General features: G+C 34.3%; 1 protein-coding gene across 1 annotated transcript in view; it reads right to left on the bottom strand.

Moving 5' to 3' along the window:
* ZDHHC21 (zDHHC palmitoyltransferase 21) overlaps window positions 1-25,153 on the bottom strand; it is a 65,039-nt gene that overhangs the window by 19,565 nt on the left and 20,321 nt on the right. The window contains exons 7-8 of the mRNA XM_081570097.1: window positions 22,548-22,659; window positions 19,371-19,509 (exon numbers count right to left, since the gene is read on the bottom strand). Coding sequence (XP_081426223.1) covers window positions 19,371-19,509; window positions 22,548-22,659 — 251 coding nt within the window. The remainder of the gene's footprint in view (window positions 1-19,370; window positions 19,510-22,547; window positions 22,660-25,153) is intronic.

Here is a 25,153-nt window from a genome sequence, read left to right as displayed (position 1 = left end):
ATCAGAGGTCAAGTCTCCATACAAGCATGAGTCTGATGTGGGCTCTTCTATTCAGTTCTCTGGGTTTATTTGTTTATCACCATTCTAGTGAGCATGTCTTTGTTACCATGGCTTTGTACTAACTCTCCATACCTAGTGGCCAAATTATCCCAACTTGTTCTTTTTCAAGAATATCTTGGTATGGAATTGAGAGATACAAACTACTAAGTGTTAAACAGATAAGCAACAAGGATATATTGTTCAGGATAGGGAAAGTCAGCCTTTGTATTGTAATAAATTTAAATGAAGCATAATCTATAAAATATTGAATCACTAAGTGTATTACATCTGAAAATATTATGGAAAATCAAGTACACTTCAATTAAAAAAGGAATTATTGGTTATTCTGAATACACCTGACCCTTGAACAACACAGGGGTTAATCTGTATATAATTCACAGTAGGCACTCAATATCCACAGTTCCTCAGCATCAGGAGATTCAACCAACTGCTGGAGTAGTTACTACTGAAAATACACACAGGTAAGCAGTCCTGCATAGTTCCAATCTGTGTTGTTCAACGGTCAACTGTAATTTGTATTTCCATAATAACTTTTGAATCAGAGTTCAAGTTATGACATACACACTCAGACATACACACACCTGACATATTCTCTCTACTAAGAGTCACAGTTTTTCATGAGAGGTCTTGTGCTTCTTCCAGTCAGATTTAATTCAGGAACTTCATATTTCTTGATTCAATTATAAATAGTTCTGCTATTAATTTCACTGTCTAAAGCACTGTTTGCTGGTGTTTAGAAGTAAAACTGATTTTTTAAAAATATTTTATTAGAGTCACACTTCTTAAACTTTCTTTAAAAATCCCAAAGAATCTATGAATAAATTATTTACACAATCATGCCATCATGACTTTTACACCATATTTGCACAAAAGTAACGATGGGCTTATTTATTTCAGCAGTTTTACCATTTCTTTCTTCTTCTTGCCTCTCTGTATAGACTAGAATTCCTAGCATTGTGTTTCATAATAACGGTTATAGGGGCACAGAGGCATCAATACCTTGTCCCGCAACTTGGAGGTCAACATTTTATCATTAAACAAGCTACAGCTGCTGTGTTGTGTTCTGTGTGTGGTTTTTGGTTGTTGGTTTGTTTTGGAACCTTTTATCTCACTCAAAAAGCTCTCTAGTTCTAGTTTAGGAAGAGTTTATACATGAATAGAGGCTGAATTGTATCTTTGTCTTCATACACTGATACATGTAGTCTTCATACACCTGGGGATCTTCGCTAATCCGCTAGTGTGATAAAGGATACTGACTTATTTTCTAGTGTAAAAATAACCTTTCATTCCTAAGATAAACTTAACTTGTCCAGGCTGGTTATACACAACCAGATACAGTTGGCTAAAATTTTGTTTAGGGGCTGTTTATCTATGTTCATAATCTATGATTCAAATCAGTCTAATTCATATCTATGTTCAAATCAGTCTAATTTTCTTTCTTTTTCTTATTATCTTTGATAGGTTATATATCCAACATATGTTATACACATAAATCAGTTGGGGAGAGTTTTCTCTTTACCTTTGATTTTAATAAGCTTGCATAAGACTGGAATTATTGTTCCCTTTCATATATGATAGAGTTAGAACTTACTGGTAAATGTGTGAATATTCTTTTCAGAAAAAGTTTTAACTACTCACTCATCATCATTGGATTACCCATGTTTGCAGTTTCTTCCTGCTGCTATACTATGTTTAGGATCAGGAAACTTAGTAATGTACAGATGTCAATTATCCAAACTGACGTATAGAATTAATACAAGCCCAATAAAATTCCTCCACCAGTAGAGTCCTACTGGTAGAAGTTTTTCACTTTCTTTTGATTTGTAAACTGCCAAGTAAGAAGTTTCTAAATTTCACTGGAAAAAAAGGCAAAGGACAGCACAGCACTCCTATATAAAAAGAACAAGGGGAGGATTTGTTCTACTGCATGCATTCTCAGTAGGGGCAATACTGCCCCCAGGAGAGAAAAAATTGATTCCTGGAGGAAAAAAATCTTAGCTATTACAGTGATTTGTGGCTGTCCAAAATCAGTCCTACCTGATAAAATCTTATTCCTTTAGTATTTAACTTCACAGAGAGAAGAGGAGAAAGCGTCTAAAAAGGCTCCTGAGGGGAATAGAAATAATGGAAATAAAAAGGCTGAGAAACACTCCTACACTATATAACAAGATTTATTATAAAACAACAGTTGTGGATTTTCCTGGTAGCGCAGGGCATAAGAATCCACTTGCCAATGCAGGTGACACAGATTCCATCCCTGGTCCAGAAAGATTCCATGTGCCATGGAGCAACTACCCAATGTGTCACAACCACCGAGCCCTTGCTCAGGGTCCACAAGTCACTACTACTGAAGCCCATGCTCTTAGAGCCTGTGCTCTGCAACAAGATAAGCCACCGCGATGAAAAGCTAGAGTAGCTAGAGAGTGGCCCCACTCACCACAACTAGAGAAAGCCTGTGCACAGCAATAAAGACCCAGTGTAGCCGAAAATAAATAAGTATTTTGTATTTTAAAAACCCCTAAAAAAAAGTTGTAACACATAACATTGTACATGAGGTGGTGACCAAAACCATCCCCAAGAAAAAGAAATGCAAAAAAAAGTGGTTCTCTGAGGAGGCCTTACAAATAGCTGAGAAAAGAAGAGAAGTGAAAGGCAAAGGAGAAAGGGAAAGATATACTCATCTGAATGCAGAGTTCTAGAGAATAACAAGGAGAGATAAGAAAGCCTTCTTAAGTGAATAATGCGAAGAAATAGAGAAAAACTACAGAATGGGAAAGACTAGATATCTCTTCCAGAAAATTATAGATACCAAGGGAACATTTTATTCAAGGATGGGCACAATAAAGGACACAAACACTACGGACCTAACAGAAGCAGAAGAGATTAACAAGAGGGGGCAAGAATACACAGAAGAACTATACAAAAAAGATCTTAATGACCCAGATAACCATGATGGTGTGATCACTCACCTAGAGCCAAACATCCTGGACTGCGAAGTTAAGTGCGCCTTAGGAAGCATCAGTACAAACCAAACTAGTGTAGGTGATGGAATTCCAGCAGAGCTATTGCAAATCCTAAAAGATGATGCTGTTAAAGTGCTGCACTCAATATGCCACCAAATTTGGAAAACTCAGCAGTGTCCACAGGACTGGAAAACATCAGTTTTCATTCCAATCCCAAAGAAGGGCAATGCCAAAGAATGTTAAAACTATCATACAATTGTACTCATTTCAGATTCTAGCAAGGTAATGCTCAAAACCCTTCAAGCTAAGCTTTAGCATTACATGAACAGAGAACTTCCAGATGTACAAGCTGGATTTAGAAAAGGCAGAGGAATCAGAGATCAAATTGCCAACATCTACTGGATCATAGGAAAAAGCAAGGTAATTCCAAGAAAACATCTACCTTGGCTTCACTAACTACGTGAAAGCCTTTAACTGTTGGATCATAACAAACTGTGCAAAATTCTTAAAGTGATGGAAATACCAGACCATCTTACCTGTCTCCTGAGAAACCTGTATGCAGGTCAAGAATCAACAGTTAGAACCAGATGTGGAACAATGAATGGACTGGATCAAAACTGGGAAAGGAGTACATCAAGGCTGTATATTGTCACACTGTTTATTTAACTTTTATGCAGAGTACATCATGCGAAATACCGGGCTGGATGACTCACAAACTAGAATCAAGATTGCAAGGAGAACTATCAACAATTTCAGATATGCAGGTGACACCACTCCAAAGGCAGAAAGCGAAGAACTAAAGTGTCTCTTGATGAGGGTGAAAGAGGAGAGTGAAAAAAGCTGGCTTAAAACTCAACATTCAAAAAACTAAGATCATGGCATTCAGTCCCATCACTTCATGGCAAACAGAAGGGGAAAAAGTGGAAACAGTGACAGATTTTATTTTCTTGGGCTCCAAAATCTCTGTGAATGATGACTACAACCACACAATTTAAAAGACGCTCACTCCTTGAAAGAAAAGTTATGACAAAACTAGACAGTATATTAAAAAGCAGAGACATCACTTTGCCTACCTACAAAGGTCTGTATAGTCAAAGCTATGGTTTTCCCAGTAGTCACATATGGCTGCGACAGTTGGACCATAAAGAAGGCTGAGTGCTAAAGAAGTGATGCTTTCGAACTGTGGTGCTGGAGAAGACTTTGAGAGTCCCTTGGACAGCAAGGAGATCAAACTAGTCAATGCTAAAGGAAATCAACCCTGAATATTCACTGGAAGGACTGATGCTGAAGCTCCAATACTGTGGCCACCTGATGTGAAGAGCCGCCTCATTGAAAAACATCCTGATGCTGGGAAAGATTGAAGGCAGGAAGAGAAAAGGATGACAGGATGAGATGGTTGGATGGCATCACAGACTCAATAGACATGAATTTGAGAAAACTCGAGGAGATAGTGTAGGATGGGGAAGCCTGGCGTGCTGCAGTCCGTGGGGCTGCAAAGAGTCGGACATGACTGAGCAACTAACACACACAGGGCTTAGTCTTAAGATCTCTTGTCTATCTATACTCACTCCCTAGAAAATCTCCTATCATGTTCCATGGCTTTAACTGCCATCTCTATACCTAAAGGCCCCAAACTTATATATCTAGCTCACACCACTGTACTGAAATCCAGACTTCTATATCTGTCTACTTAACATCTGTTCTTGGATACTGCATTGGTACCTCAACAGAACCAAAATTTTTTAACTTTTTCCTAAAATCTACTCTTCCTTCAGGCTCCTCCATCTCAGTAAATGGTATCTCTATTCTTCCAGTTCAGGACATAAAACCTTACAATCACACTTAGCTTGTCACTTTCTATCTCATACCCCACATCCAAATCATCTCCAAATCACGTTAGCTCTTAAACTATAAGGCACCACTTTTCAACACTTCCACTATTCCCCTATCCACTGTCATCTTGTTGGGACTGTATTTTAATAGTCTAGTAACTGATCTTTTTGCTGCCATCATTGACCCTAAATTTATTCTTCCTAGCAATCCGTTTTCCTTCTAAAATATAAATGAGTTTGTGAAATTTTGCTACAAATCCTTCAATCGATTCCAAAGTCCCAATCTTTAAATTAAACCTCCTGACAAAACAAAGTCTCGCCTCCAGTCCCAGCTCTCACTGCTCTCAGTTATGTCCTACGGCTGTTGCCCTACCTCACTCCACTCAAGATACACTGGCGTCCTTACCACACCTTGAAAATACCAAACATGCTCCCACCTCACAGTCTTGGCATAGGTTCTTTCCTCTCCCTGGAATGCTCTTCCTCCCAATACTGGTGACATGCTTGAGTTCCAGGTCTCTGCTCTAGTGTCACTATGAGAAAGGTCTCCTGTGACTGTATCAGCATTACTCTCTATCCCTTACCCACCTTTACTATACTTCATAATACTAACCTTGTATACCATATATTTGCTTATCGCCTGGCTCCTCCAATTAGGATGTAGGCTCCTTAATGCAGGAACTTTATTGTGGTCTCTGCTGTATCTTCAGAGCCTAGAAGAGGCACCGTGCACAGAGAAGACACTCGACAAATATTTTTTAAATGATTCATGAGTGTTCTTCAAAATTTTTGAAGATAAACAACTGTTTTACAAATAAAATTTTACATCCAAAGTGGTAACAGTCTTAATCAGTGGAAAGCAATTTTATTTATAACTATTATTTGTAAGTTATTTTCTGTTTTTTTTTTTTTTTTTGCTGGCCTGGCATGTGGGATCTTAGTTCCCCGACCAAGGATCAAACCTGTGCCCCCTGCAGTGGAAGCATGTAGTCTTAACCACTGGACCACCACAGAAGCCCCCGTTTTCTGTGTTTTTATGAGACTAGCCTGAAAATTAATGAGAGGTATTTGTGATCTTTCTGCTACTGTGAAGGGGTTTCTCAGCCTCCACATTACTGCGCTTTGTGCCAAATCATCCTCTTTTGTAAGGGATGGCACTATGCATTGCAAGACATTTAGCAGCATCCCTGCTAAATGCCCGTAGCACTCTCCCAGCTGTGACAATCACAAGTATCTCCAGATATCCTTATCAAACTCTCCCTTCTTCCCCCACTGTACTCCTGGCAGGGGTTTGTTTTCTCTGTTTTTCAAAAATGAAAATACCTGAGATCACAACTAAGATATCTAAAGTATACAGATTTGAATTTTGAAAATGGCTAAATAACCAATTCACATGCTGAGGTTAGGCTCATGTGACACTTGCTTTTGCATAAACTAAAATCCTACCATAAATGTACAGTTAGCAGCACTGTCTGGAATGGGGTTCAGCTTCAGTTTTATCATTACATCCAAAATCACAGACACAGAAGTTACAGGATTATTCTGTACAGCACTCTCAGCTCCAGTCCCCAGGCAAAATATACTTTTCAGTTTTGTTAAATCCTAGTGGAAATTAATCTCTGAATGGAAAAAAAAAATCACTCTTCATGCCTGACTCAAGGCTCTTGCTGAATGATCACAATCATACATTAAATTTGTATACAGATATAAATGCAGCTTTCTCAGGGAGCAAACTTCACTGGCACCTGACTGCCAGGTTCATGGCTGAGGGTAAAGTAGCTCAGAAAAATAATTTTGTCTGCCTTCCTATCTTTTAGCAGGAAAAACTCTAGAAAAGTTAGAGCAAATTGGTAAGAAAGCAGGACACCATACTTTCTTGCTATATGCCTTTGATAAAAAATGAGAGATGAGTGAGATTATAAAATTGCTGTCAGCATTTAACCACTTAAACTCACAGTGACCGAAATATTCTCATAGAGAAATAAAACTGCTAAATTTTTACACTAAGTGTTATAATATTCATAAATAATTAGCTATACAGAATTTAATGAGGACATACATTCAGGAGACCTGGTACTGCACAGCAAGGTCAAGACTTATTATAAGGTCTCTTTGTTCCACCTGTCAGTAAAAGCACAAGGATATACAACATATAGAATTGACAACTGTTAGAACAATTGGTGTTCTTATATAGGGTGTTCTTATATAGGTTTTTTTTTACACATATTAACTAATTATACATCTGACACCATACCTTCCAAGCAAAAAAATAAAAGGAAAGAAAAATTTACCAAGAGATGCTACTTCAATTAGCATTTCAGGAAAGAGACAAAAAAACAAATTATCTCCATACTTGTTAATGAAACAATTTTCATTTCATATTTATCTCAATTTCACACTATTCTTGGCTATTCTTGCCAGAGATAAACCAAATACATATTTCCAGAAATTTTATTCATTCTAAAATGTCCACACTAAATGACTCTATATAAATATAGAGTAAAGCCTAAATCATTTTTTAAAATAGCAATAAATAATTGAAGTACTCAGTATACTTTAAGATTGATTATATAAAAAGATTAAACTAAATTATAAAGAGATTTATTAATACTCAAAGCTACCTGCAACCAAGTCCTCTAGCTACTTCTATTCTTTGTTAGCCAAAAATCTATGCAAATAACTCCATGGCAAGGTTCTATCTGACATCAGTCCCTAGCAACACTATTAGACAGGAGCTAATTGGAATAATAATAATGCATCTTCCTAGCAGAAGAGTTGGCTGGACTACTAAACATTATTTATTTTCCTCTCCTGAATACTGGCAGCATGTCCTTTATTGAAATTCTCTCCCATCCTTTCCCACTTCTGTCACTTACCCCATGGCCTTAAATGGAGTTAATATCTTAGTTTTTACCCTTCATATAAAAATAGATACAAAAGAATCAACTAGAAATTATCTGAATCTACCTCATCTAAAAACAATTTAAAAGATGTAACTTTAGAACTTTGCCACAAATGATTAGTTGCATAAACTCTATGCTAATAGTTACAAATCATTTAAGAAAGAAAATAATATCTTATTTTCTCACATAGAATGTAGAGATAGTACTGCCTACAATGTGTGATTGTCAGCATGTACATATTTTTAAAAATATTTTTAGGTTTCTATAATGCTTTTATAACATGCATTTTGACAATCTTTATATTAGATTAACTACTAAAAATGTGCTGATTCAATTAAAAATGAAAACATCCAAGTATGAATTTACCAATCAGGAGATTCCATAAGATTTCTCTGGAGATTTTGTGGATGTTTGACTATTTTCTAAACTGCTGAAAAATCTTCCTCAGGGTAAAGTGCAAATAGTAACTTGATAAGTACAAAAAGAATACTGACTCAGGGATAGAAATGGATCCAAACACATCTTTGCAAGGTGGGATAATTCTCTTAGACAAGTTACTGGACCTCTCTGAATCTCAGTACCTTTTCTGTACAATGGGAACCACACTACTTATCCTCTCATGGTATTTTAAAAGAGTTGACATTTTCCACTAACTCAATTGTTACAAATCAAGAAAAATATAAAGAAAAATTCCTGAAATAAATGAACGAAATATTCATGGATCAATAAATAATGAACTATAGAAAGCATACTCCCTAATTATAATAATACCTTCCCTCATATTTAATTAAAATGTTACAATTTTCTAATAATGGTTTTGGTAAACAATTAGCATACAATAAGATCAACTACATTTTTGTAATTTATTCTATAAATTATTAAACCACATTTTTGTAATTTAACAAGATGCCAAATGACCAGACATTTGCTTATAAACATTTAAAATTTATTTAAAATGTAAAAAAATGTCAAATAGAGACTATGACCAAAGAAAATTTATTTTCTTTAATATCTATCCATTTTATTAATTTAAAATGCCAAATTGGCCCCCAATCTACAAGTTTTGAAATCTTTAAGATGATTTTCATCCCAATCATACTTAAAGGAAGACATTATTTTCAAGAGGATTTTAAATAAAAAATAACATTATAGTGGCATGATAAATACAAATGATGGTCGAATTAACCTGAAATCTAACAGTTGAAAAACTCCTACAAATATCTCTAAGTTTATAATTTTTATTAATTTTAGATTCAGTGATTCTAACTGAAAATGTTTTATTTATCCCCATTTATTTAGAAAGACACCTATTACTTATGTTTCTGCAATTTTCTAAGTATGAATTTTTGTCTCAATATTACCTGAGAATTTATAGAGATTTTTTTAGTTACTATTCACAAAGAAGATGGTAATACTAATTCTTCTTGGGTTTGGAGGGCTTCTTTAGTATAAAACTTAGCCTATAAATCAATATTTACAACACAAAAATAAATACTGATTTGGGGCATTGATTCATGGTGAATAAATTCCTTGTCTTCCTTTTTTCTTATTACCCCTTTCTCTAACTAAGGGATATATTAAAGCATTTCCTTAAAACTTCACATAGTAAAAACACATAAATCCTTGGAAGCCCACGATACGTGGATATTTTAAAAGTAAAGATTAAGAAGAAATCTAAAAAGCATTAAGTTACTCTCAAAAACAAAGGGGTTATTGCAAAGCTATTAAAACAATCCAGCAGAGACTGTACTTTCCAGAAAAGACAAAGCCAAGAGAAGAGAGAAACGGAAGAAAATCAGGTTCCAAACCATTTACGTCCCAGAGTTTGTGAACCAGCCTGCTTTCTCTCAATTCTTTCTTTCCTACATATTTAACCAATAATCTACCAGTTTTCTCCTAAATACAGGTCAAGTAACATCATCAAAAGTTTAAAAGTCAGTCTTTTTCTTTTGTTTAATGAATACTTTCACATTTAAGAAAAAGAAAAAAAGAAAGAAAAACCTAAGCAAGAGTTGTTAACACTTTCTCTTCCCACCTAGAGAATAAGCAGTCAGCTTTAGAGCTGAAGATGGTCTAGAAAAGATACATGCTGCCATCTATCTACCTGAAGGGGCATAAAGAAAAATACAGACTAAAGCTTTCACTTCCTCTGGCTGACAGAATACAGAGTCAAAGACCATGGCATAGTTTGATTGTACTTTTTCTCCACAAGAAAGAAGCACAGTAACCAGTAACATGATCTCCAAAGATAATTAGGGATATCTGGGGATCTTTATACCAATCCCAAATAACAGAAAGAACAGCAAGCTTTATGAACAAGGTTTCTGATACTATCAAGACAACTTTACATACAAAACAAAGAACTGGATATACCTTTTTTGTTTGTTTTAGAGAAAAATGAGAGACAGGCAAGGGCTTAGGTAAAAACAGATGGGGCAGGATTGTTTGAAGAATATTCCACTACAAAACACTACTTTATAAAAAACACCAATGGTGATTTTTGTACTGAAATTACTGGCAATTTTCTACCTTTATAGAAAATATGATAAATGTCATTACCAAAAAAATAAAAAATAAATAACCTGCTATAGTAAGGAGAGTTTTCTATTATTTACACTTAAGAAAATTTTCTATAGAGTTTATTAGTATCTTAGAACAAATGAGACCTTAAAACCAATTTCCAACTAACTGCCTCAAGCCTTTCAGCCTTCTGTTATTCTCTAGTCCGAAACGATAAAGTCCACCACCAGTTTAATTCTCTACAGCACAACAACAGCTCTCAAACCTTATAGTTACAGGAGCATTTTTCGGTACAACTCCAAAAGATACTGTTTACACAGATTACAATGAGTGCTGTCTCCTGGAGTTGTGCAGTTAGGAAGCAATGATAAAATCACTTGGGAAGAAGTTTTCAAACAAAACTGTATGCCAATGATACTTATGAAAGAGGAGCTTGTATGAGAATAACCCTACCAGTAAGAACACTACTAAAAATCAGATAAAACCCAATTAACTGGTAAATAAACAGCTGACTGAAGACACTGAGAAGTAGCCAAACTAGCCAGGATGTAAATGATCAACATCCCAGAAAAGGTAGAAATGCACCAAGGTGAGTCCTACATTCCACACTGTTTTTTACTTAAAGGTAATTGTCAATTGATAAACAGTATTGTATGAAAGGTCAAATAGAAGTGGAGGCTCAGAGCCTTCTACAATCCCCTAGAGCTGGAGAAACAACAGGGCAGAAGTCACTGTACTCACTGAAGTTTCCAGCTGAAAAACCTCTGAAGGGCTACAACATAAGAGAAAGGAGAAACAGAAACTAGTTCCTCATGAAGACAAAACCCAAATCGTAAGCCCTTACAAAGTCTCAATGAATGTAGTAAATTTCATCTTCAAAAGAACTGCTGTATTAAGACCAATGGTCTGTTATTTAGCCTTAGAAATATTTATTACACAAATCTTTTGCTGGATCAAGATGAGTCCTCTGTTATTGACTGTCCACAAAGACAAGTAAATCGTATCTTGAAAAAGAAAGCATCAACCAGGTCTTCTACAATTTGTCATATAAAATGCCTAGTGTCTAACAAAACTTATCAGATATATCAGAAGAAAGGACAAATATCTGAAACCAAAAGAGAGCAGAAAAAAGTCAACAGAAACAGACTCACAAGTAGATCTCAACACTGAAGATATCAGACATTAACATTAAAAGAACTTGCATTAAAATGTTCAAAATTTAATGACAAATCAAGAATTTCACCAGAGAAGTGATTTATGAAAAAAATATCAAATGGAAATTCTAACAGTGCAAAACAGTGTACAAAGCCAGTATTAACCAGATATAAAAAACAAATAACACTAAAAGTAAACTATAGAACCATATACCTGATGAACAAAGATGTAAAATTCCTCAACAAAATATTAGCAAGCCAAACTCAACAATACGTTAATAGGATTACACACCATGATCAAGTGGGATTTAATTCCAGGGATGCAAAGATGCCTCAACATCTGCAAATCAATCAGTGATTGATTGTTATCAATACACTACATTAATAAACTAAAGGATAAATATATGATCTTCTCCAAGGACACAGAAAAGCACTTGACAAAATTCAATATCCCTTCATGATAAAAACTCAACAACCCAGGTATAGGAGGGAACATATTTCAATATAATAAAGGCCATATATGACAAGCCCACAGAAACATCACACTCAATAAAAAGCTGAAAGATTCTCCTCTAAGATCAAGAATGAGACAAGAATAACCATTCTCATCACAAATATTCAACACTGGATATCAAAACAATTAGGCAACCAAAAGAAATAAGATATTCAATTAGAAAGGAAGAAGTAAAACTGACATTATTGGCAGATTACATAGTATTACATATAGAAAACCTAGAGACCACCAAAACAGTGTTAGAATAAATAAATCCATAAAATTGCAGAATACAAAATTAATATACAAATATCATTCACATTTCCATAAACTAATAACAAATTATCAGAAAGTTAAGAAAATAATCCTATTGATAACTGTATCAAAAAGAATAAAATACCCAGGAATAAATTTAAACAAGGTAAAAGATCTGTTCAGTGAAGAAACTGATAAAAGAAATTGAAGACAGCTAATAAATGGAAAGCTCTTCAAGGCTCACAGATTGGAAAAATTAAATATTCTTAAAATGGCCATACTACTCAAGCAGTCTGCAGATTCAATGCAATCCCTATCACAATTCTGACTTCATTTTTTTCACAGAAATAGAACAAATAATTCTAAAATGCGTGTAGAACCACAAAATATCTCAAATAACCAAAGTGATCTTAAGAAAAGCTAATCTGGAGGCATCTCATTTTCTGATTTGAAAATACATTACAAAGCTATAGCAATCAAAATGATATGATACTGGCATAAAAAGACACCGAGATCAATAGAACTGAACAGATAGCTCAGAAAAAGAAAACAAAAAACACTCTTACATGGTCAATTAATTTATGACAAAGAAGCCAGGAGGAGTCAATGGGAAAAGGACAGTCCCTTCAATAAACGGTCCTCAGAAAATTGGACAGTAACATGCAAAAGAATGAAACTGGATCCCTACCTTACATTATACACAAAAATCAGCTCAAAATGAATCAAAGGCTTGAATGTAAAACCTGAAACCATGAAACTCATGGAAGAAAGGGTTCTGGGTAAGCTCCATGACACTGGTCTTGGCAATGATTTTTTGGATTTGACACCAAAAACAAAGTTACCAAAGCAAAATAAACTAGTGTGGCTACATCAAACTAAAAACCTTTTGCACAGCATAGGAAACCACCAACAAAATGAAAAGGCAACCTATGTGATGTGTAAAAATATTTGCAAATCATTTCTCTAATATGGGGTTAATATTCAAAATACATAAAGAACTCATATAACTCAACAGAAAAAAAAATGATTAAAAAAATGGCAGAGTACCTGGATAGACACTTTTCCAAAGATATACTGATAGCCAACAGAGAAATGAAAAGGTACTCAATATCACTAATCATCAGGGAAATGCAAATCAAAACCATGAGATATCACCTCACACCTATTAGATTAGAATGGCTATCATCAAAAAGTAAAAGGTAAGTGTTAACAAGGATGTGGAGAAAGGGAAACCCTTTTGCACTGTTGGTGGGAATGTAAACTGCTATAGCCACTATGGAAAGCAGTATGCAGACCTCTCAAAAAATTAAAAATAGAACTACCATATGACCCAGCAACTTCACTTCTGGGTATATATGCAAAGGAAATAAAAACAGAATATCAAAGAAATATCTGCACTTCCATGTGCACTGCAGAATTATTCATAATAGCCAAGATATTGGCTACTGAGGTATCCAATAATAGATGAATGAATAAAAAAGATGTTTTATACACACACACAGACACACACACACAATAGAATACTATTCAGCCATGAGAACGAAGGAGATCCTGCTATTTCTGATAACATGGATGTACCTTGGTGGCTTTACACTAAGTGAAATAAGCCAAATGGTGTCACTTATCTGTGGAATTTTTTTTTAAGTTAACCCTAGAAACTAAAAGTAGAAAAGTTCCCAGGGCCTGGAGTTGGCAGTAAAAGGGAGAGATAGGTAAAACGGTACAAATTTTAGGTATAAGATGAATAAGGTCTAAGGACCTAATATAAAACATGGTAACTACTGTTTTATTACCATATTGCACAATTGAAATTCACTGAGAGAAAAGACTTAAATGTTCTCATAAAACAAGATTAATATGTGAGGTGACAGATGTGTTAACTAGATGTGGGAATCCTTTAAAAGTATATGTGCCATGCTAAACTGCTTCAGTCATGTCCAACTCTTGGCGACCCCATGGACTGTAGCCTGCCAGGCTCCTCTGTCCATGGGATTCTCGAGGCAAGAGTACTGGAGTGGGTTGCCATGCCCGTCTCCAGGGGATCTTCCTGACCCAGGGATCAAACCCAGGTCTCCTGCATTGCAAGTGGATTCTTTACTGGCCGAGCCACCAGGGAAGCCCTTCAAAGTGTATGGTGGTTTGGTGGTTTAGTCGCTAAGTCATGTCCAACTCGTGCGATTCCATGGACAGAGAAACCTGGCAGGCTACAGTCCATGAGATTCTCCAGGCAAGAATACTGGAGTGGGTTGCCATTTCCTTCTCCATCAAAGTGTATACATACATCAAATTATCATAATGCACAATTTAAGTATCTTATAAATTTATATGTTAATTATGCCTCAACAAAGCCAAAATAATATAAATAACTAAATCATAAAAGCAGTTAGAAAGACACATTACTTCAATGAATGAACTATAAAACTAACAACTGACTTTACAACAGAAATGATGGAAACAAGGAGACAAGGAAATAATATCTTTTAAAACCTGAAAATAACTCTAAACCTATAATTCTATGCCAAGCAAATAAATCATTTCAAAATGAAAGAGAAATAAAGACATTTTCAGGTGAACCAAAAACTGGCAAAATTTGTTTCAGTACACTTCCACCAAAAGGCAGGAAAAAATATTCTCAGAAAGAAGCTTAGAAACTTATGAAGTAATGAAGGATGAAAAAAAGCATCAATATGTGGGTAACTCTAAACAAATACTGACTTTATATAACATATGCATTATAGCACATAATTTATAAATGAAAATTAAATCTTATCGTCATGAGTTTTATTTCTACATCTATTTTATGCCCCCACAATACCAAAAATGATGACGATAGGAGGGGTTCTAAGGCCACTCCATTTATTATCTTGGTAATGTTTTAAGTACCAATTTATATTAAACTTCAGAAAACCAAGGAAGAATGTTTTGATCTCTGGGAAAACCATTTTAAAACAGTAAAACAGAAAAAGCCTCAGAAGGGATATGTTGGAAATTTTTCTTTAATTTAAAATTTCAAAGCAGATAAGAAAAGGAGAAAAATGGAAACAAAGAACAGAGGGGTGAAGTAAAAAATAAATAGTAGGATGATAGGATTAATATCAGTCAAAATAAATGAAATAGACCATTTCAATTAGAAGACAAAGATTATCAAACTAGACTTTAAAAACAAGAGAAATATTTGGTGTCTACAAGACACAAAAACAACTGATAAAGGTTGTAAGTAAAAAGTTGAAAACACTAACCAGAAGAATAATATAGCTAAACTAATAACAGAAAACACTACAAGGCAAGAATAATTACTGCAGATAAAAAGGTATGATTTATAATGATACAAGAGTAAACTCATTAGAACAATATTAGAATTCTAAGACTGTATGTACCTGGTGTGTGTACGTGTGAAGTCACTTCAGTCATGTCCCTTTGCAACCCAAAGGACAATAGCCCACCAGTTTCCATGGGATTCTCCAGGCAAGAATACTGGAGTGGGTTGCCACACCCTTCTCCAGGGGATGTTCCCTACCCAGGGATCGAACTTGAGTCTTTTAGGTCTCCTGCACTGGCAGGTGGGTTCTTTACTAGTGCCACCTGGGAAGCCCTATGTACCTGGAAACATAGCTTTAAATTATCAACATCTTAATCAATGAAATGATTAGAATTCATTTCAGTGAATGCTAAGTACTACTGAACATTCATTTTCCTTCAGATCCTTGGAATATTTAAGGCTGTATAATCCAAGGATCTGAAGGAAAAGTTCAATCCCTGGGTCAGGAAGATACCCTGGAGAAAGAAATGGCAACTCACTCCAGCATCCTTGCCTAGGAAATCCCATGGACAGAGGAGCATGGCGGGCTCAGTCCATCAGGTCGCAAAGAGTCGGAGACGACTGAGCAACGAACACACTAGTAAGTTTAAGTAGGTTAAAGGCACCAATAATAAACGTACTATATAAAAACAGTATTAGTCAAACAAAATAGTCTTTTCTTATGCTGGATAACATCATGGTAAAATTCTCCTCTCCGTATACCTAACTTAAAAATATTATGAATCACTTCATTCAGAAAATACACCATAAACAGGGTTAAAACACAACGGATTCCTCAATAGGATGCCAAATGCTCTCAGAAATATCATAACATAAACCCTTTGGGTTTCAATTTCATTATCTCTAACATGAAGGTAATTATAAAAACATCCTACTTAAAACAACAAGGATACTATAAAGCTTGAACAATTCCTGCTCAGCACTACTAGCTAAAAACTCTGTCAGGTCCTTAGAACTATTTGTAATTTACTGCTATTACCAAAGTAGCTTTATTACAACCAATATGATAGAGCTAATTATTTGATTTTCATCTGGTAATCCTACTAACAATAATTATGATTTTTAAGAATTTTAAAATTACCTGTATTGTTTCTAGAAGTGATTGCTCTAAGGCAATTCAGGTTTGACTTTTTAAAACCTAACTTGTACTGCCTTTTTATATTTTAATCCTGGACTTTACATTTCTTAATAAACCTTTATTATGCTGCTAGTCTTTTGTCTGTATGCATGTAAATACATGTCTATATATATGTTTCTAAGTACATTAGTATCATCTGTAATCAGTTTTTCCATTAAAAAAAAAAGTGCTCTTTCCTCTGATAGTAATTTTTCCAGAGTTTCTATCTTTCGTTTGGAGAGACAAATCAGTTTGTAATTTTTAATGTCTTAATCCTTCACTTAAATATTACCATTATATTCTTATTTGAGGGCTGGAACTTCTTTATTCTGTCATTGAGCTCCTAGTAACATTGTTAAACAGTCTGTTAAATGTTCATAAAAATTAAAAGGGCAAAGAAAAACTGTTCCCTTCTTCTGAGAGCTTTCACCAAAATCAAATGTAACATAAATTGAAAATCTCGTACCTACCAAGAACTTTTACATGTGTTATCTCATTAAATCTCATTACTATTCACATTTTTCAAGTGGATATTACAATTCAGAAAGGTTAAAGGATGTGTCAAAGCTTATACTCACAATAAGAAAAGCCAGGCTTAATTCTAGGTGTCTATTTATAAAATCAAGATCTTTCCACTACCAGAAGCTGGTAAATGCAAGATGAAGAGCCCGATACCTAATATTTCAGGCTTTTCGGGACATATACCTCTGTCACAACTACTTAACTTTGCTGTTGTATTACAAAGACAACTGCAAACAAAACATTAACAAATGAGAGTAGCTATGTTTCAAACAAAACTTCATTAATAAAAACAGATAGAGGGTCAAATTTATCTCAACACCCACAGTGTGCCAATCCCTCCACAGCGCCACAGTGCATTGCCTCCTAGAGAAACTCTGCTAGCTTTTCATTAATACCACTAGATTCTACCTCTCTCTCCATTCTTAAAACATTCTGATCTTAATCTTACATTTTTATTTCAGAGCTCTTCTTATTGGGCTCAATCTATTGAATATCTGAAACAGGTTACTTGGAGAATACATATAACCTTTTACATGTTCTAACTACAACGCCAAATACATCAGAAATTAATCTATTATTGAGATTCAAACCCAAGGAGTCTGGCTTTAAAGTCACACTCACATCTAGGCCACCTCGCATGGTGTGGGAATTAAAAGAAATGACACGCGCAGAAAGTACTTTGCTGACCCTAAATGACGCTTTAAATATTAACTGCTGTCGCTTTAGGGCTTCTGATCTGGATGCTTTGGGTGACCATTCTTTTGTACCTGGTTTTATCAGAAAGTAAAATCAAAATATAAGAAAGTATAAAAAAGAAATTCATCTGTAAGATAAAACATTTCTAAGACTATAGTAGTAGTATGCACTAAATTCTCAGTGTGATAAACGTCAAACACCTATATTTACAGTTCTCCCCCTTGAACTTTTTTCAGTTATTTGCATCTAATTTTAATTGCTCATTCTGCATTTAATACGTAGAATTACCACAAGGCCCACTAATATGTGCTACCAAGCAACAACAGTAAATATCCTCTTTTAATTATACAAAATGATCATGTGTACAAAAAAGATCTAAATACACAGAACTCAAAGACTTTCTCTCAACTCTTCCCTTATTACAAAATTTACTTGTACGTGCTACCACTAAGCTTGTTATTTTTAATAGAAAAGATTTAGAGTATAAAATGACTTAAATAGGAAATAAAAAACACCCTTCTTCATCAGAAATTCTATTCCTCTTCCCTGTCTCCTACCCTATCTTGCTTCCTGTAAGTACACATACCCTGTCTCTCTCTCTCTCTCACACACACACATACACAGAGCATTCTAAAAACACAATCTAAGTCAAAATGGCACACAGGATCAGGCTGAAATACAAGTTCTACACACAAAGCACAAAAGATACAATTCAGAAAACACAAACCCAGATTCAAAACCCAGTCTACAACTAAAACCAGTTGAATAATCACTTCCTAGCTTTGTGCCTTCAGTAACTACTTATTTAACCTCTATTAGTCTATTTCCTCATCTATAAAAAATGGAGGAAAAATCATACCCACCTCATGTGATTGTGGTGAGCATTTAAGTGAGAATTAAAATCACATGTCCATAGCACAGTGCGGATATATAGTCAAGACCTAAAACTCCTGGTTGATGCTACTACTACTACCACCTTTATTTAACACCACCATTCTGGGCAAATCTTATTAACATATATTGTAGTTCCTCTGCAAAGTGGGAAAAGCATTGCCTCAAATGGATATATAACAACAACTTTTTAAAGCATCTGCAAATTCATCTTATCACCAATGTTAAAAGTTGGAGTTGGGGTACAGGGGAACGAATCCTTTTCTCAAGAACTTAACGTTCCTTTGAGAACTTTTAAGAATTAAACAAGTCTATTTTTACTCCTGGAAAGAAATAAGAAGCTAACCTTTTTCACTTTGCTTTTCATTACTGTAGATTTAAAACAAAAATATGTATATGTTGAGAGATCTAATATGTCACTTTTTAAAGAGCTCGACCACTAACAAGTAATCATAAATAGATTTGGTTAAAAGGCAATGTCAGAATAGGTCCATTTTCTCAATTCCCATACAGTTTAAAACGCACCAATTTGAGGGTTTATGTTCATTACTTTTGTTTTCAATTTTCTACACTTTTAAAAGCACCACATGTTAATAACTATATACTACAGCTGTTCTAACATTAGTGGATATAAACATTTCTTACCAAATTACGCTTTTTTAGTGGAAGAAAGTAATAATAGTGGCAGAAAGAAAACATCAGTGCGTAGCAAGTAAGAAGTTCAGTGTAGAAACACAACTGCAGAAAAAGCCAATGGTTATCTTCACCAACACAATTGTTAATCCTGAAGAAAAAAAAAGGAAAAAGAAAAAATATTTCAAACTTTAATAAGATGTTAATTTTAGGATGGTAAAACTAGAGATAAGCACAAACAACTTCTTATGTGCTTAAGTTCATAGAGATAAGCCCAACCCACTCAAACCTAAAAGCAAAGAGTACATAAGAAAAGATATGACATGAACACACCACCTCACATTTGTAAAGCACACTCTACTTGTCAAAGAAGTCCTGTATATGATTCCCCATTCAACTCAACAACAAGCCAGTGAGGCAGGAAGAACAGATGGCAGTCTCCTTGCTTCACTGATACAAAAGAGGAACAGAGGAGTTAGGACAATTGCCAGAGGATGTACAGTTAGGAGAGATCATGGTCAAGAGAACAAGAACTCTATTCTGTACACTGCTCTTTCACTGAAGCATTCGAGTTGTGGAGATCAAGTTGAATGATATAAAGCAAAGTAACTTAAATGGCAGTAACCTGCCATTTCTGACATACTGCTAAGCCTTCACAGTTTTTCTTACTTTTACAGTCTAATCCTCAGTGGCTGAAAATAAACATATTCAAAAGTATGTATAAATTCTTAGAGCTACATTTCCACCAATACGACAATGAACCAAAACTAGGAAAAAGGATTAATGTTAGAATTCCAAAAATTTGAGATTAATGCAATCTGAATATTTTATTGTTCCAAAATTATTGTATCTAAATTTTCTAAATAGTTTACAATTCCAGCAGAAAATCCTACTTCAAAACTACAAATTATCTTTCACAATGTTTTAATTTCAACATATTATAGCATTATACTGCCATTGTTTGAAAAAATAATAAATAGGGCTAAATTCCTAACTTAAACTGTATTAAAGACGTGCTGTCTATTTTTTGAAAGCAGATATATAACTGAACAGAAAACCTGAAAGAGGCATTTCTTGGGCTGAAGAATTCATGCTGAATAAACAAGAAAACTCCCTGTGTTTTGTTATCTGTAAGCGGGGCTACCAGAGAAGAGTACTTCTGTGTGCACTCAAAAATACTCTCCAATAACTACTGCTTAAAAGATGCTTTATCCTTGCCCCACCCTTTCTGTCCCCCTCAAAATCTGAGATATAACTGCTAAGAATATTGCATTCTTCTTAAGAACAGAACTGTAAGAAACACTACTATCATCTACATGGAAAAACTGTTTTGGTAACAAATTTGTTAGAAAGAGTGATCAGAGTCAAAAACAGAGTAAATCTTGAGGTCATCAAGAGAACTGACCTCTAAATCTAAAGCTGGTCAGCAGTTAAGATAATGTAATTTCTGAAAATATCAAAAATTCTCCTTGCTTCTGGTTCACACTGTACATTTCCCTCACGCTCTGAACAGCTCAGTAACGCTTTATTAGGGAATTCAAGCACCTAAGTCCCCATATCGATTCATGTCCCTGATCTACCTGCTTTCCCTATCTACAGCTCTTTGTGATTCCACTCTTCTCACCAGGGTTCTGAGAAGGTGACTAAAACTGTGGGAACAGAAGGCCTAGGAACAGAGAGCTCACCCCAATCCCAGAATTTTGATTAATAGAACTTTATTTGGTCACCAAGTCAGCCTTAATTCCTTGAAAATAAATAAATAATATCACTAATCTATATAATACCAAAACAATTACTAGTTGATTATTTTTTAAGCTTAAATTACTGCATTTACTTAAAAGGAAATATCAACATCCAACCATCATGAACATTTATTATATTTTTAATCAGAAATGTTACTCAAAAAATTACATAAGATTGAGTTTTTCAGAGTGATTATCACTTACCTGAATACATGTTTTACACAGCTTTAAAAAGCAAACCCTATTACTATTGTAACTGTAAACAGATCATTGAGGTTTATAAAATCATTTGAGAATTAATCTGAATAAATTCCAGGCACATTTTTAAAACAGCAACTGTATGTTATATACTACACTATCCTGTGATGGAATTTTAAACCTTTTTACATAGTAACACAGTGCTCTTATTTTTTCTGAATCTCAGGAAATTATCTTCTGGTCAAATAATCGTTTTATAGTGAAAACCAAATTCCCACTAAAAGCTTGCTGATAACTTGTGCTATCAAAAATAAAGGAAGCTCTAAATGATTAACATTACGAGACAAAGCTAAAATCTACCCTTGAGACAACCTCAGATAAATGCAGTTATAAATTTAAGAAGATTATTATGTAGCTAACTTTGTATACATGTGTGTATAAACATAAATATACATGTATATAGATATATTTATAAAGTGCTACACCATACCAGTTTAAATATTTATGCAGAGATCCCATGTTAGAAAAACAGAATTAAATACAATATCTTTTCACAGATTTTTGTGACAGCTTTGAAATGAGATACAATGCAGAACTCTCACAGAATTTGTTTTCAAAAATTCTGTTTCTCAACTGAACATTTTCTTTAAATATTACAAGAGAGCCCCCTACTGACCAAAAATGTTGGCAGTTCAGCAGAATCAACTAACTACCTTTTTTTGTTTTTTTGCTTGTAGCTAGCATGTAATATTAATTTCTATATCCAACACATAACACTGAAAAAAAGGCTGAAAGGAAGTGAGATGATGTATAAGGTATCTGAAATGTTACTCTTTAATTAAATTGGAAGGGAAATACAAACAATGAGATGTATATGGTTTACATTACAGTTAGAAACAGTAACAGCTACTATATTTAAATTTAAGTACTCTCTATATGTCTTATACTATACTAAATGCTTTACCTACACTGCCTCATTTAATAAAACCACTTTAGTTCTTTTGTATATTTGGGTGCATGTTAACTTTTAGTTTTCTGCTCAAATATCTCCTTGTGGGAAAAATCTACAATCTCTGGAAAAATGACCCTGGGAGTTGATAGAACCATATGATCAATTAAAGGTCTCCTTATAAAAAGGCTTTCTTAAACTGTATAACTTTGATACAACCTTTGTTATAATCTGCTAAGTACTAAGATCTATTTTTTACTACCTTTTTTTTTTTGAAAAAGTGAATTCTTCATTTCTTACCATGGACAGTGATGATCCATTCTCCTAACACAGTGGCCGCAGCGGCTGCAGTGATGGGAACGCTTCGGTCTCATCAAATTACACTTGTTACACAATTCCCAGAACTCCCTTTCTAGAGAAGGAAATTAAAATTCATTTAGTAAAGGAACATGAGTAATGCTGAAATTTAGCAACAAGTGTTTAGGAGAACTTATAGGAATTCTTTGAGAGATGTGCCTAAGTCTCTATTGTAAATGTTTGCCGTAAACGTTGCTTCTCTATTCTCTGAATGTTTTATTTTGTACGTTTCTAATTTTAAACACTATAAAATAAGACTGTTAATAGTCAAACTAAGGGGTAAAAAACAACGCATTTGGGTTTAAGTATATAGCTGTAAGTAAAATTTAATGACAAAACTCTTATTTACAATCAAATTATTACATTAAAACAGAATTTTATTGAAACAAGTTAATTTCTAGAAATTTATCATCTAATGGTTCTAAAGAAGAGATAATGCTGAGTACTTGTTTCATAGATTAGTAAGTCAAAATCAACTGCATAAACAGAGACGGCATCCCCCCCAAACTTTCCACACAAAACCATTTTTTGAATGGATTTATTTGAGAATATTTATGACAGAGGGATGGAAAAACAGTTCAGATGCGTTTAAGAGGTAGTAAAATAGTTTCAGAAGTGAAGACTACAAGAAAATTACTATTGAATGGAAATACAGGAGTCCTTTACAAAACTCGATCCTACTACCAAGTAGCAATTTCCTCTAGTCTGTTGTGAAAGCGCACACAACTAGGCTTTGTGCTAATAACATGAAGTTTACAGAAATAAAGGAAAAAGTAATTTATTTTCATTAAGAACTGCTCTAGTTAGATTCATTAAAAACTCTACGGGACTGTCATCTACCAAGACGACTATCATACAGGATATATAATCTTAATATTTCTTGACATGGAATTTTACCTTTATAAAAATTCTTAAACTTTGTATCACTTATGGAAAACTATACCCTAACCTCACTAAAATTATGGGTATAGTAAAATTAACCTAACTTCAGTACTCCAAGTGAATTTTAGTATATGCAAAGTGTGACCGAGCCCACCATAGGTAGTCACTAAATCCTTGCTAAAACATGACAAGTTTAATTTTTTTAAATGAAATATTCTAAACGTAAGTAATAGAAGAGTAGGTAGTCTTCCATTTTTTAAAAAGATACTCTACTTTAATTCCATTATTTCTAGCTTAATGACCAGAAGTAAGATCAATATACTGGAATGTTATAGTAAAGTGCTGGAAAAACATTCTGCTACAAATGTCTCTGGGGAAATCAATAAAGCATGAATAACAGCTATATCAAATTAACTGCTCCAATAATATGAAAGTTGAGAAATTATCTTTTACATTTAAAATATTTCATTTTAAAATAAAATTCTCTTCCATTTCTTACTTACAATTCTTATTTTAATGAAAACATATTACATGAGAGAGCAACAATATTGAAGCTTAATTTAGGTTCAATTAAACTACTGTTATTTAACTGTTAGTGAAATAGAAACTCATTTCATATGGAGCATAACACAATGTCACATACATATCACTTTTTTCCCCCACTTAACTAGATGTTCCCAAATATCCCAATGTTAAAACTCTGAATTCACGTATTTCAAGGAATATGTGAAGGTGAGCCCATTTTCACCGAAAGACAACATGAAAACTATGTTCTTAAACCAGCTCCTTAAAAAAATAAATATGGGGTATTCACTATTGGCAATGTCAGCATAAAATATTCCAAAGAATAAATCATTTATTTCATACTTAAAATGCTGTACTCTCAAGAAAAAAGAGAGAATTTAGCTATAGTCAGAGAAAGACTGTAATTGATTCTGTGGTGCAAACCCAGGCCATCACCTGTTTTGGAGTGATCCATAAGCTTCCCAGGTGGCGCTAGTGGTCAAGAACCCACCTGCCTAATGCAAGAGATGTAAGAGATGACTGGGTCAGAAAGATCCCCTGGAGAAGGGCATGACACCCACTGCAGCATTCTTGCCTAGAGAATCCCATGGACAGAGGAGCCTGGAGGGCTACAGTCTACAAAGAGTCAGATACAACTGAAGCGACTTAGCATGCACACGTGAGCTAAGAGTATTTTTAACAATTTTAAATGACTGAAAATAATAATAACAATAACAATTTGTGGCATGTAAAAATCTTGGAATTTAAATTTCATGTCCATAAAGAAAGCTTTATTTAAAAACAGCCATGCCCATTCATTTACATACTAGGTATGGTGGCTTTGGGGCTACCATGACAGAGCGGAGGAGTTTGTGACAGAGACCATATGGTTCATAAAGCTAAAAATATCTATCTGGCACTAACACTACAGTAGAATTTGCTGACCTATGGTCTGCACCATAAATTTGTTCAAAGAGTTTGAGTCACTTAATGCTCAATTTAAGATACAAAAATCTAAAATGAAGATGCACATTTTTCACACACAAACACATTTATGTTTTTAGAAAGGAAAAAAAAATCACTATTTTTAAAATTCAGAAATTTAAAGTATCATTTATATTTTTGCTTTGCAGAATAAGAAAAAAGCTATCCATCTTAACCTA

Source organism: Giraffa tippelskirchi, chromosome 1 (assembly GCF_054371585.1).
Source record: "Giraffa tippelskirchi isolate mGirTip1 chromosome 1, T2T-mGirTip1v1.2.pri, whole genome shotgun sequence".
Taxonomy (NCBI): domain Eukaryota; kingdom Metazoa; phylum Chordata; class Mammalia; order Artiodactyla; family Giraffidae; genus Giraffa; species Giraffa tippelskirchi.
The sequence above is the reverse complement of the archived record's forward strand: the minus strand, read 5'-3'. Positions and strand labels throughout refer to the sequence as shown.